The following is a 12927-nucleotide window of genomic DNA, read 5'->3' as shown; positions in this document are numbered from 1 at the left end:
AAAGAAAAGGATGATATTGAAAGAGAGGATGATATTGGAAAGAGGATGATATTGAAAGAGATTTAGGACTAGAGTTTTGTAAAGAAAATAAATGATGTAGACCATGTTAATATGAACTATTAAATTGTCACTGAAGACAAATGACCAAGCTGAAGTTATCCTACTTTAGATACATTGTGGAAAGACTTAGCTCTGGAAAAAGCTCTGATTCTTGGAAACTGGAAGAGGACAACTAGCAGCGAAATGGATGGACTTAGTTACAGTGATGATAGCTACACTGTTAAAAGATCTGAAATACAAGATTAGGGATAGCTTGTCATGTAGAAAATCTATGCGGTCACTAAGAATCAATATCAACTTGATGGCACAAAATCAATGTTATAATTGGAATAGGAGCTAATTGAGCACATTTACTTTACAGTATTCCACAATTTACTTAAAAAAACACCCCAGAAGTATCTCTTGATGAAGGACAATGATCTTAAATCAATAAAACAAGCAATGGTTATTAGCGTACTAGTAGTATTCAAACAATTTATAGGTCTGCCCACCTTATAGTAAAATGCCTTTATTATTTGGTGGGGAGGGTTAAAACGAAAAAGACTTAAGTGTGCTTTTTCTGGAGTTTCACGTTCAGAAAAGTATGCATAATAGATCCATCGTATAAATATATTCGGAAGCAAGATCCACTTTACTCAGTGAGTCTGCTAGATCAGGGGTCTCCAACCTTATCAACTTTAAGCCTGGTGGACTTCAACTCCCAGAATACCTGGTTGGGGAATTCTGGGAGTTGAAGTCCGCCAGGCTTAAAGTTGCCAAGGTTGGAGACCCCTGTTCTAGATAGCAGCTGAGTTTTAAGTAATACCTGCGGAGTAGGCGGTGCGTTGAAGCCGAGTTGTGATTCGCCCTGAAATACGATGCTGTACCTATGAGTATCCTAACGATCTAGAGCAGGGGTGGGCAACTGTGGCCCTTTTACAACCTGTGGACTTCAACTCCCAGAATTCCTGAGACAGCTTGGCTGTCTAGGGGTTGTCAATGGTGCTGAAAAAATGCACCGGTTATTTTCTCTTAAGTGCCCATTGCGATTCTCCCCCCCCCCCGTCTTAAAAGCAGAAGCCTGCAACTAAGTACTATAGTTAGTGGAAGTCGCCTCCGCTTCGCCCACGTTAGCCGTTAAGTCAGCCCGCGCTTGGAGGTCAGGTCTGGTGACAAGCCCAGGGGAGGCGCTTCCGCTTCAACCGATCAAAAGCGAGCGACCCCATCTAATAGGGCATGAAAAAAAATAAATAAACCCGCCCCTTACAGCCATTGGTCAAGAATCTGGACTATGGAAAGGTACTTCCGGAGTGCAGAGCGTCTACTTCCCGGCCTGCTCTTTTTTTTTTTTTTTTTAATAATACTTTAAGCACAATAAAATGGCGACGTCTCTGGGATCCAACACGTACAATCGGCAGAACTGGGAGGATGCGGTAACCATGTTGTCCTTTGGGTTTGGGTGCCTTGGCTTTGGTAGGAGGGGAGAGGGCGGCTCTGAATCGGCCGGTCCGTTGACAATCGTCCTGCTTCGTGGCCGAAGAGGCTTCGATCCGTTTGCTCGAGAAGGGATGTTGGAAAGCGTGCCGAGGCCGGTGCTGCTGCTGCTGCCTGCTCTGAGCTTCCTTGCGGCAGGGATAGAGAAGCCGAGGTCTCCGGAGCAAGGCTACCTTCCTCCCCGGGTCACACGGAGGGACCGGGCCTATCCCGTACCTTGATCAGTTTCCCCGGAGGAATGAATCGTGTGTGGCTTCCTTCCCTTTCGCTTAATTTAGGCAAGCTTAGAGCACTTAGTTCCTTGAGATCCTGTAGCTCTTCAACCATGTGTGATTGGAAGAGTTGTGTCATTTTCTTTTTCTTTTTTCATCTACAGCCCCTTTTGGTGTACAACAGGGTAGTGATGAGGTGTGCTTTTATCTTGGTCTTGGAATAATTACACTTTTTTTTCTCTCTTAGGATTTCCCTATTTTGTGCCAGACCTGCCTTGGAGAAAACCCCTATATCCGAATGGTATGTTGTTTGTGAGGGAATGATACTTAAAACACATAATAAAGGTAAAAGGAAAATGTTAACTTAGCTGGGTGCATAAAGGCAAGATTAAAGGAAACTAGAACTTCATTTCATAGTTCTTCATGTTTAGCCTGGCAAATGATCTATATACTCACCGTGCATGAATTTTTCAAGTACATTAATGAAGAGATTTATTTGTGTATATATGTATCCTTTTTGGTATATTAAAAGCAAGCTCTAACTTTGAAGATGATGTAAAATTTCTTGGAGATCAAGGAATAGATTTCTGATAGGACTTTGATATCTAGACTCTTTTGGAAGATGAAGAATGACGATTTCTTGCATGTTATTGTTTTGATTTTAGTAGTGATTGGAGACTGGTATGCATTGTCTTCTGTTCTTCCATCTGACAGATGGAAGGCATGTACAAAATACAAACGAACTTCTTGGATAGTGATGAAAAAACAAATCTTGATTTTTGAAATATATTGTCTTGGGATAATTATCTATTGTAATACCTTCCTTCCTTCCTGTATTTTAGACCAAAGAAAAATATGGAAAAGAATGCAAGGTAGGTTTTCCATTTGAAAAAAAAAACTTACATAATTGTAAAGAATGGCACACAAGAAGTAGCTTGTGTTCCGTGAATTGCAGTAATTTTGCTGTTACTTAGGAAATTGTATAAACTTGGCCATCATCTTAAACTAACATTATTTGCTGGAACTTAGAATATTATGTGAATCCTAAGTATAACTTACATACTTATAACTTAATTTGGATGTGTAAATCCAGTTTGTCAGTGTTATTATCAAAACATAAATTAGCTGTTTTTCTTTAAACTTAAGTATCTTGGTTCTAAAGGTCAGCATTTAAATCAGGGGTGTCAAACTCGCAACATGTCATCGCATGATGTATTGCAACTTTTCCCCCTTCCCTAAAATGGGGGTGGCCGTGGCCAGCGCATGATGCGTCCGGCCCGCGGTCCGTGAGTTTGACATCCCTGATTTCAATCATAAGGATACTTATGAAATGTGGAATGTGTATGTGATAAAAAAAAAACCAGAGCAACGTATCCAGAAACTCTCAATCTTTGAATAGTATGATATGTTCTTTTTAGGAAATGTGATACTATCTCTTATTTATTTCAACAAGTAAGACTGAATCTCTCAAAACAGATCTTTCAAACCACAGTATATCCCATTAATAATGGAAAATGTGTGCATGCCTAAATTGAGAGACTGACTTAATATAGAAATTTATTTGGATGTGCAATATGTCAGCCAGCTAAAATCGCATAGAGTATAGGCATGATATAAATATTTTAAATAAAAATGCATTAAAATGGATTTTGGTTAGGATGATGTACATTAATGTAATAATTGTTTCAGATCTGTGCCAGGCCGTTCACAGTTTTTCGTTGGTGCCCTGGTGTTCGTATGCGTTTTAAGAAGACTGAAGTGTGCCAAACATGCAGCAAGCTGAAGAATGTTTGTCAGACTTGCCTTCTTGACTTGGAATATGGTTTGTAGTTATCATTTTACATTAAATCAATGAATACAAAATTAGCACATTATCATTCCAGTGCACTAACAATGAGCTGCTGTTACTGGAGATCAGAATCTGCATACCTGAAGTTCTGCAAGATGAAAAACGATGACATAAATAGCATTAATTTATCAGTTTGGAGAAATGAGTCTGGCATTCCCTTTCTTGAAATGGCAGATATTACTGATAGTACTTAATAGTGAAAATAAAGAAGGGTTTGTCATATAAATTACTAGGTAAAGTCAATCCATATTCCACTGTTTTGAATAAATCAATACTCGAAACTCTGACTGAAATCAGAAACAGTAGTTTTAATGTTTTTCTCCCTACTTCATCTCACTAATAAATGGTGGAGAGTCCAGAAAAATATGTAATTAATCTTCACATACAGTTCTTTTAATATCCTGGTCTCTCTAGTCTTTTTCTCTTTGAGGTATTGCAATTAGTTTTGAAGTCCTGTAAGAAAATGGTTTAGGTTGAATATTTTTAGGGACATCTGTGTGAGTAGTAATTGTAGATTGGATAAATCAGTTTTGTTTTTCCCCAGTTTGCTCAAGGTTACTTTGTACAGTATTCGTATCTGCTCCAAAGCTTGATCATTTTTTAAATGGTTATTACAACTTAAGGCATTTCTGTCTTAATACCGTAGATATTATATGTGTTTCAGAATGATGTACAGTTGGTCCTCAACTTACAACCACAATTGAGCCCCAAATTTATGTTGCTAAGTGAGAAATTCATTAAATGAGTTTTGCCCCATGTTACAACTTTTCTTGCCACATTCTTTAAGTGAAACACTGCAGTTGTTAAATTAGTAATACGGTTGTTAAGTGAATCTGGCTTCCCCATTGATTTTGCTTGTCAGAAGGTTGCAAAAGGTGATCACATGACCCCAGGACACTGCAACCATCATAAATGTGAGTCCATTGTCAAGCAACCGAATGTAAATCACATGATCACGGGGATGCTGCAACAGTCATAAGTGTGAAAAATGGTCATAAGTAATTTTTTTCAGTACTATTGTAACTTTGATCACTAAGTGAACTGTTGTAAATCGAGGACTACCTGTATTACTGTACCTATATTTAGCATCTTTTTAATCTTTGAACTTGAAGTGCTGCACAGCCCCAATATGATGTTACGTAGCTGAACATGAGTTAAGAGAACTGGAATATAGCCACATGGAATAAAATCTCAATGTCTCAGAGGGGAGAAATAATTTTGTAAAAAACGGATGAAGGAAATTCATGTGATGGCTGTTATCCAAATATAGATATCCCTCATTTAACAATGCTAATTGGGACCAGAAATTCTATTGTTAAGCAGCACGATTGGAAGTTGAAAAACTGTGCTGCTTAGTGACAGCAGTTCCAGCAGTGCAGTGCTGTTGTTAAATGAGGATCATCCTTAAGTGAGGGTCCCATGTGTGCAACTTCCAATTTTCTGCCAAATTCCCGATGCTTAGGAATCGCAATCATGTAACTATAGAGATTCTACAATAGTTGTTAATATAAGGTCCAGTTGTAACTATGCTCATTCTGCATCGTAAGTTTGGTTGCTGAATGTGTGGGCATTAAATGAAGACCTCTTACAATGTTAATAGTGTAGATTTCTACAGGACCTACCTGAGATTTGAGTGCCACGGATATTTGTGATACAGTATAATCAACATTAATGTAAAAAGTATGTTAGATAGGCCATATTGATAATATGGGATAGATACAAATCCAGGTTGTGTCAGAAAACACCTTTGTGGCTCTCAGCACAAGAAACATAGATAAGAAATTAGAGGCAAACACAAATGGCTAAATTATCCAAAATTGTATCCAAAAACAAAATAAAATAAAAGGAAACAGTTGGTGGCAGATGGATCTAGTTGCCAGTGATTCTCTTATTTACATTTATCAGAAGGATTTAAAGTACGTAAAAAAGTTCATGGTATTGAATATTGTAGGACTGATTTTGAAATAGAATTTTGTACTAACGATGAACATGTAATTACCAAAATGTATAAACTTTTATTGAAATTTGAAATAGAAAAAGAATGAGTGTAATATGTAAATGTACAGATTATATAATTATGATTTATGGTGTCTGATTATTAGATAAAATAGATTAGAGAATGAATAGTGTCATGATGAAAGAGGTAATTTATTATTTGGAAAAATTCCTTTTGTTTTCGCTTTGTATCAATTGTGTGTTTTGTTCCTCAATATTAGGTTTACCTATTCAGGTTCGTGATGCTGGACTCTCACTTAAAGATGATATGCCCAAGTCTGATGTTAATAAAGAATATTACACTCAAAATATGGAAAGAGAGGTGAAGAAATGATATTCTTTTTGGTGGAGTAGTAAATTAAATGAGCCCAATATTTGGACAGGAACCACCTTGGTATTACTATATACTGTACGCTCCTCGAACCATGAGAGGGGTGGCATGTAAACTGACTAAAATAAATAACCACCCCTATCTGTCTGCTTTTCTAGATCATGAATTCAGATGGCACTCGACCTGTTGGTGCTCTTGGAAAGGCAACATCTACCAGTGACATGCTGCTAAAATTGGCACGGACCACCCCTTATTACAAGCGCAATCGCCCTCATATTTGTTCATTCTGGGTTAAAGGAGAATGTAAAAGGGGAGAAGAGTGCCCTTACAGGTACAACTTAGTGCAGAAATTTATTAATTTTACAGTTTTAAGTTGCTGACAAGTGGGTGGCAAAATTGGATGAATGGATGGATGGATGGATGGATGGATGGATGGATGGATGGATGAGGAAGGACGAACAGAAATATAGCTGAGCACATTGTAAGCCGCCCTGAGTCTTCGGAGAAGGGCGGCATATAAATCAAATTAAAAAAAAAAAAAAGGAAGGTTTCAAAAGTTCAGGCAGTTACCTGAAAGAAAATAATGCATTTGCATCAACAAATGCAGAAATATCAAAATGGAAACATTGTTTATTGGGTTTCTATTCTATTCATTTAGCAGCTCAAGGGAATATTTCCTTTTAATTTTCATTCACAACAATCTATTGCAAAAGTGACTGTGGACTAAGGGTCTAATAGAATCTGGGTTTCCTTGCTTCTATGGCAACATCATAATCATTCAGTGGGTTTCATGCTACTCCTGCTGAGACAATAATTGTAATCTTTAGATAATGCTTACTAAGTAATTAACTCTGATGACTGAGAAGCTCTTGAAATTGTAGCAATGGTGATTTTGAAAAATATCCAATAATTGCATATTATAAAATTTCCAATATTTGCATATTATATAATTAATCACCTAGCTTCCTTTTAAGTTCTCTGGATGTTATGTTGCCAAATTAGTGCAACGGTTTAGAAGGCTCTGAATCAAATGAATTTAACAATCTTTAACCACATATCGTACAATATTGGTTCTGACCCTTTAGACATGAAAAGCCTACAGATCCGGATGATCCTCTTGCAGATCAGAACATTAAAGATCGCTACTATGGTATAAATGATCCTGTGGCTGACAAGCTTCTCAAGCGAGCTTCTACAATGCCTCGACTAGACCCCCCTGATGACAAGACCATTACAACCCTGTACGTCGGTGGTCTAGGCGATACTATCACTGAGTCTGATCTTAGGTATGTCTCTATTGTTTGCTTCATTTCTTGTCAGCGTTATAACTGTTTTTTTGAGATTGTCAATCATAAGTGATTCTTCCAGATTTGGTCAAAAATGTATGGAAAGCAATAGATATCAGCATCCATAATTTGCTTCTCAAGGCTTCATTTTTAGCTTTCATGTGCATTTGACATCTATTATTTTTTTATGGCGTTCTCATGCTTGAACTGAGGGAAGAAACACTATATCCCATCCTTGACTTTTTCCATGTAATAAACTGGCCCATCTTCGAATCATCCTAGAACATTGTTTTTTGAGAAGATGTTTATCATGTTTATGTGTCTTGTTGCTCCAAAATAATACAAGCCAACAGTGGCAATGAGAAGGGATGCCAAATGAAGGCTTTAAGTAAGATAGAGGTTAAAGTTTTAACAGCATCTTACTATTCTGTTTACTAATGATTCTTTGGCAATATTAGCAAATTATAAAGTATTCTTGAGTCATCAGAGTGAAATATTATTAATATTTAATTTTATTAATCTGTTACTTTATGTTTTATATATATAGTAACAAATTATTTTAGATTGATTTTTTTTTTAGCATTTTAAATAGCATTTTATATATATATATAACTAATTGTTGAACTATTTAGAGGCAGACTTTCTTTACTGGCTATAAAAATCAATTCAGTTTTGTGTGACATAGGTGTGTGTGTGAGAGACCCTGTATTACAGTATCAGAATGTTTCCTCTTCAGGAATCACTTCTATCAGTTTGGTGAGATCCGGACAATAACAGTGGTCCAGAGGCAGCAGTGTGCATTTATCCAATTTGCTACTCGACAAGCTGCAGAAGTAGCAGCAGAAAAATCCTTCAACAAACTCATTGTGAATGGCCGCAGGCTTAATGTGAAGTGGGGCAGGTGAGTAAGTGGTCAGGAAAAAAGAGTGAAAGCAATACACATTTTTCTTCCACTCTTTCATCCAGTACAGTTGTTAACTTTGAAGTTAATTACTTATAATTTACCAATTGATGATAATTATAGCATCTTTTCTTGGATTTCAGGTCTCAAGCAGCCAGGGGGAAAGAGAAGGAACGAGAAGGGACTACAGAATCTGGTCTAAAACTGGAACCAGTTCCTGGTCTACCTGGAGGTAAGGCAGTTCTCTTCTGCCAAAGCTGTTATGACAGCCTTAGCAAAGGGAAAATACAGAGATATTTGGTTTTCTTGATCTAACCTTGGAAAGCATTTATGTCCCCAAAAGGGAATGAAACAAGTAGAACGTCTTGAGTTTTGTTTGATTGGCAATTGAATAAAGAATTAGAACAAGTCTGTGAATGAAGGCCTGGATTGTTATTTGAAGCCTATTAATTTAGTTCTTGGAAGGATAAAGAGCTAGGGTCATATTCAAGTGCTTTTGATACCTCAATATTTTTATTTATTTTAGTGCTACTGAAATCTTTCAAGAGATATAGGTTGTTTATTCCACATAGGGTTTTCCATAACAACAGGTCTGTGAAGTAATCTGGGATGAGAGAGTGACTGTACGGCTACAGCACACTGCCTCTCCCATCTCCCAACCCATGTTGAATCCCTAGTAAATAATGAAGATGTTGTGAGATTCTTGATTCCCCCCTGAGCTTCGTTGTTTGTTAGCAGATATTTGCTTACACAACAAAATAGCATCATTGCTGTGAGTGAGGTTTGCTGGCAGGGCAAACTACCTATAAACAGATAGGAAACCCCACATTAGTCACATTGATGATGCTACATAGTAGCAATAGCAATAGCACTTAGACTTATATACTGCTTCACAGTGCTTTACAGCCCTCTCTAAGCGGTTTACAGAGTCAGTATATTGCCCCCAACAATCTGGGTCTTCATTTTACCGACCTCGGAAGGATGGAAGGCTGAGTCAACCTTGAGCCTGGTGAGATTCAAACTGCTAAATTGCAGTCAGACAGCAGTCAACAGAAGTAGCCTGCAGTACTGCATTCTAACCATTCCGCCACCGCGGCTCTTAGGGTAGTAGGGTATTGAAACATCTGCAAACAGCCAAGGCTCAGAGACTAGCAATAATTCCACAGTTCAACCCTGAGCTACAGCTATTCTCTTCTAGTGGAATGAAGACACTGTTGTGAAAACAGGTTAAAGTGATGCTTTCTTGATCTAATCTGTTCAGACAGGTGGGTACTATGGTCATTGGAAAGTTTTACAACTAACTGAAATGTTATGCCCTGCAGCTCTTCCACCTCCTCCTGCAGCAGAAGAGGAAGCAGCTTCTGCAAACTATTTCAATCTATCTCCCAGTGGCCCTCCAGCTGTTGTAAACATTGCCCTTCCGCCACCACCTGGCATTGCGCCGCCGCCACCACCAGGTAATTATTAATTCTGATCCTGGAGAAGCAGATGCTTGATTACTGTTCTTTAAAACGAATAGAATAGTATATTCTGTTGTCTGAACATCTTCAGAAATTGCTGAAGAGTGTGGGACAGTATTATCACTTAAAAACTCTTTGTTATTTCAGCAAGTTTTTACTTTCTTCATTTCCAGAAGAAAACAACTTTTCAAAACAAATCTCAGGGTATAAGGAAATAAGCCATCTAAATTATATATTTTCCTAGACCAGTGGTTCTCAACCTTCCTAACACCGCGACCCTTTAATACAGTTCCTCATGTTGTGGTGACCCCCAACCATAAAATTATTCCTAAAGCCATTGAAAATATGTGTTTGGTCATGACCCACAGGTTGAGAACCACTGTCCTAGACGGTTTTCAGACTACTATATAAATCTATACAGATAGTCCTTTTAATTTAATTTAATTTAATTAATTCAATTTATATGCCTCCCCTCTCCAAAGACTCAGGGCAAAGACTCATTTAGGGACTGTTCAAACTTAAAACAGCACTGAAAAAAGTGATTTGTGACTATTTTTCGCAGTTATGAAGTTGCAGCATCCCCATGGTCACATGATCAAAATTCAGATGCTTGGCAACTGATGCATATTTATGATGGTTGCAAGATCCGGGGTCGTGTCATCACCTTTTGCGACCTTCTGACAAGCAAAGTCAGTGGGGAAGCTGGATTCACTTAACAAACATGTTGCTAACTTAAAAACTGCAGTGCTTCACTTAACTATGGCAAGAAAGGTCATAAAATGGGGCAAAACTCACTTAACAAATGTCGTGCTTAACAACAGATATTTGGGGCTCAATTGTGGTTGTAAGCCGAGGAGTACCGGTATATAATTGCCACCATAATTCTTTTTAAAAAAATACATTTGTGATGCTTTTGTTTTGAAATGAATTTTGTTTTGAATTTGTGAATTATAAACCATGCAAAACTCATCAGGTAAGTACACTTGAAATAATGATAAAACTATAAGTAAAAATGCAGCTAATTAACGATAGCTGGTAAATAAAAAATATTAAGGCTCAGAATCCAATCATTCCAGTACATTCCAGAGGAGCTGTTAAGTCTTGCCTTTATTTGTAAAAATCTTGCTTTTACATGGGAAATGAATCGTCCATAGATAATCTTTTTTTTTTTTTTTTTTTATCCTGCAGGTTTTGGGCCACACATGTTTCATGCAATGGGACCTCCACCTCCTTTCATGAGGGCTCCAGGCCCCATACATTATCCTTCTCAAGATCCACAAAGAATGGGTGCACATGCAGGAAAACACAACAACCCCTAACCCCGCTGACTCCTTTCTTATTTTTCTTTTGACAAGACATTTAAATTTGTAGCATATCACATGCAGTTACAATAAATCTCCCTTTTTTCTGTGCACCCAGCACAGATTTAATCTTATTATTGTGTTTCACAGCAACAAAAACAGATCCTTTGTATAATAACCAGAATTCTTAACCGGGGGGAGAAAAGGGTGTTTAAAAAAAGAAAAAAAAGAAGCATAGCTATGATTTTTTTTAAAAAAAAAACAATTTTGCTAGAGTTACAAACACCGTACATGTATTCCATTTTGCACACCCCTGATAAGTCTTTTTGGCTTATTGTTACTTTTAAGTCTGCTGATTGCCAGTCAGTCAACAGTGGAACTGACCCAAACCTGCTCAGGTCTTGGACACACCTTCACAGCTCAGTTACTCTATCACTGTTGAAATTAGATTCGGATTCCTCCTTGCCCTGAGCTGGACTGGCATAACGTAGAAGGTCCCAGCAGACTCCCATCAAGATCATGCAGATGGTGTGCCACTTTGTATCAAAGCTGTTTCTGTCATTCATGATCTTTGGCTGTAATACATGTTATCGAAATGTTGAGACAGCAGTTCTGCATGCTTGCTAATCCTCTGTTACAGAGGGAGCGACCCGGAGTAAAAGTTCCATGGCCTTCATTTGTTACTATAACTTGTCTGGTTTATTCCTGATTCAAATGTTTGATTACTGATGGTGGTTTTAGATTTGTTTCATTATTTACTTTGTACCATCTTTCTTTGCCCTTGGTCTGTAATGTGTCTTAGTAAAGAAAATCATATTTTTTACCTATTCTCAAGGTTCATTATTTTAAAAAAAAAAAAAAACTATTCCTGATTGGTTTTCTCAGTGATGTTTGGACCTAGTCTTTAGCTTATTTATTTGTTAAATTAACTTGCTGCCTATCCTGCCATGAGGCTACTCTACCTGGCTTACAATAATAAAAAGGAAGAAAACGAAAGGAGTGTAAACAGAAGTAAAACAATAAAATAAACAAGGAACACAACAAGAATCATCATCATCATCATCTTAGGTGCTGCCTTCCACTGTAGGATGAAGACCTCTTCTGCATGTTTCCAACCAATACGGTCCTGAGCTTTCTTTTGTTAATTGGGCCCTCAATAATTGCTGATGTCGATCCATGATAATCAAAACAATCCATGATAATCAAAACAACATCCAAAATGGATGGATGGAAAGCAGACAGCAAGGGGAGGGGAGGTGCCATCAATCCAGCACCACCTCCACTGTGGAAGGGCCCCATTAGGTTCCCAGACCAACTGGCAGAGCCAGTTCTTCAGGCTCTTGCAGAAGGATTGGGGGTGGGGGGGAATCTTACTTTAAAAAGAAAGATGTTCCAAAGGCAGATGCTATATTTATTTATTTATTTGTCATATTTCTATGCCGCCCACTCTCCGAGGACTCTGGGCAGCTTACACCAAAGATAGTATACTAAATAGTATATTGCCCCCTAACAATCTGGGTCCTCATTTTACCCACCTCGGAAGGATGGAAGGCTGAGTCAACCTTGAGCTGGTGAGATTTGATCCGCTGATCTGCTGAATTAGCAGTCAGCTGAAGTAGCTGCAGTACTGCACTCTAACCACTGCGCCACCTTGTAGAGAAGGCTGTTCTGGATCTCGAGAATCAGTTCTTTGGCCAACAGGATCTGAATAGTCCCTCTGCTGACATGAGTAGGATTGGCTTGTCCTAGTGGGACAAGGCAGTTCATCAGATAGCCTGGACCTTTGCCATTAAGGGCTTTAAAGTCCATAACTTAACCTTGAACTGTATTCGGAAACTGATTGATAGCCAGTGAAATTTGCAGAGCTGAGATGCAATATGGGCCGTCCTTAGGGACACCAAGACTGCTTCCGCTTCCCCGCTTTGCATCAACTGAAACTTCCAAATGGACTTCAAGGATAGCCCCTTACAGAGTGCATTGCAGTAGACCAGGTGACAAATGTCCACAGTTGCATAATTGCAGCTGTCCAAAATGAATATATATTCTTCAACGCTTGCCT

The 12927-nt window shown here is 38.2% G+C and overlaps 1 protein-coding gene across 2 annotated transcripts; it reads left to right on the top strand.

The window, feature by feature from the left end:
- The first annotated feature begins 1310 nt into the window (after nt 1-1310).
- On the top strand, nt 1311-11691 carry RBM22 (RNA binding motif protein 22). 2 transcript variants are annotated; one of them, XM_034402308.3, is made up of 11 exons: nt 1311-1472; nt 1993-2046; nt 2588-2617; nt 3435-3567; nt 5811-5911; nt 6079-6251; nt 7006-7206; nt 7943-8107; nt 8251-8339; nt 9430-9564; nt 10756-11691. In XM_034402308.3, exons 1-11 carry the CDS (start codon nt 1419-1421, stop codon nt 10884-10886), a joined length of 1266 nt encoding a protein of 421 aa, XP_034258199.1. In that variant the 5' UTR covers nt 1311-1418; the 3' UTR covers nt 10887-11691. The 2 variants fall into 2 exon arrangements, with proteins under 2 accessions (XP_034258199.1, XP_087743631.1); XM_087887505.1 differs by lacking the exon at nt 1311-1472 and adding an exon at nt 1491-1811.
- Nucleotides 11692-12927: the final 1236 nt, after the last annotated feature.

Source organism: Pantherophis guttatus, chromosome 2, assembly GCF_059756535.1.
Source record: "Pantherophis guttatus breed Tessera chromosome 2, ASM5975653v1, whole genome shotgun sequence".
Lineage (NCBI taxonomy): Eukaryota > Metazoa > Chordata > Lepidosauria > Squamata > Colubridae > Pantherophis > Pantherophis guttatus.
Note: the sequence above shows the minus strand (reverse complement) of the source record. Positions and strands in the feature narration are given on the sequence as shown.

Excerpts from the sequence above, each read along its gene's own strand:
- RBM22 (XM_034402308.3), top strand. The coding sequence starts at position 1,419 with ATGGCGACGTCTCTGGGATCCAACACGTACAATCGGCAGAACTGGGAG. Across the intron at positions 2,047-2,587 it reads AAAACCCCTATATCCGAATG|ACCAAAGAAAAATATGGAAA; the intron begins GTATGTTGTTTG and ends CCTGTATTTTAG. Across the intron at positions 8,340-9,429 it reads AGTTCCTGGTCTACCTGGAG|CTCTTCCACCTCCTCCTGCA; the intron begins GTAAGGCAGTTC and ends TATGCCCTGCAG.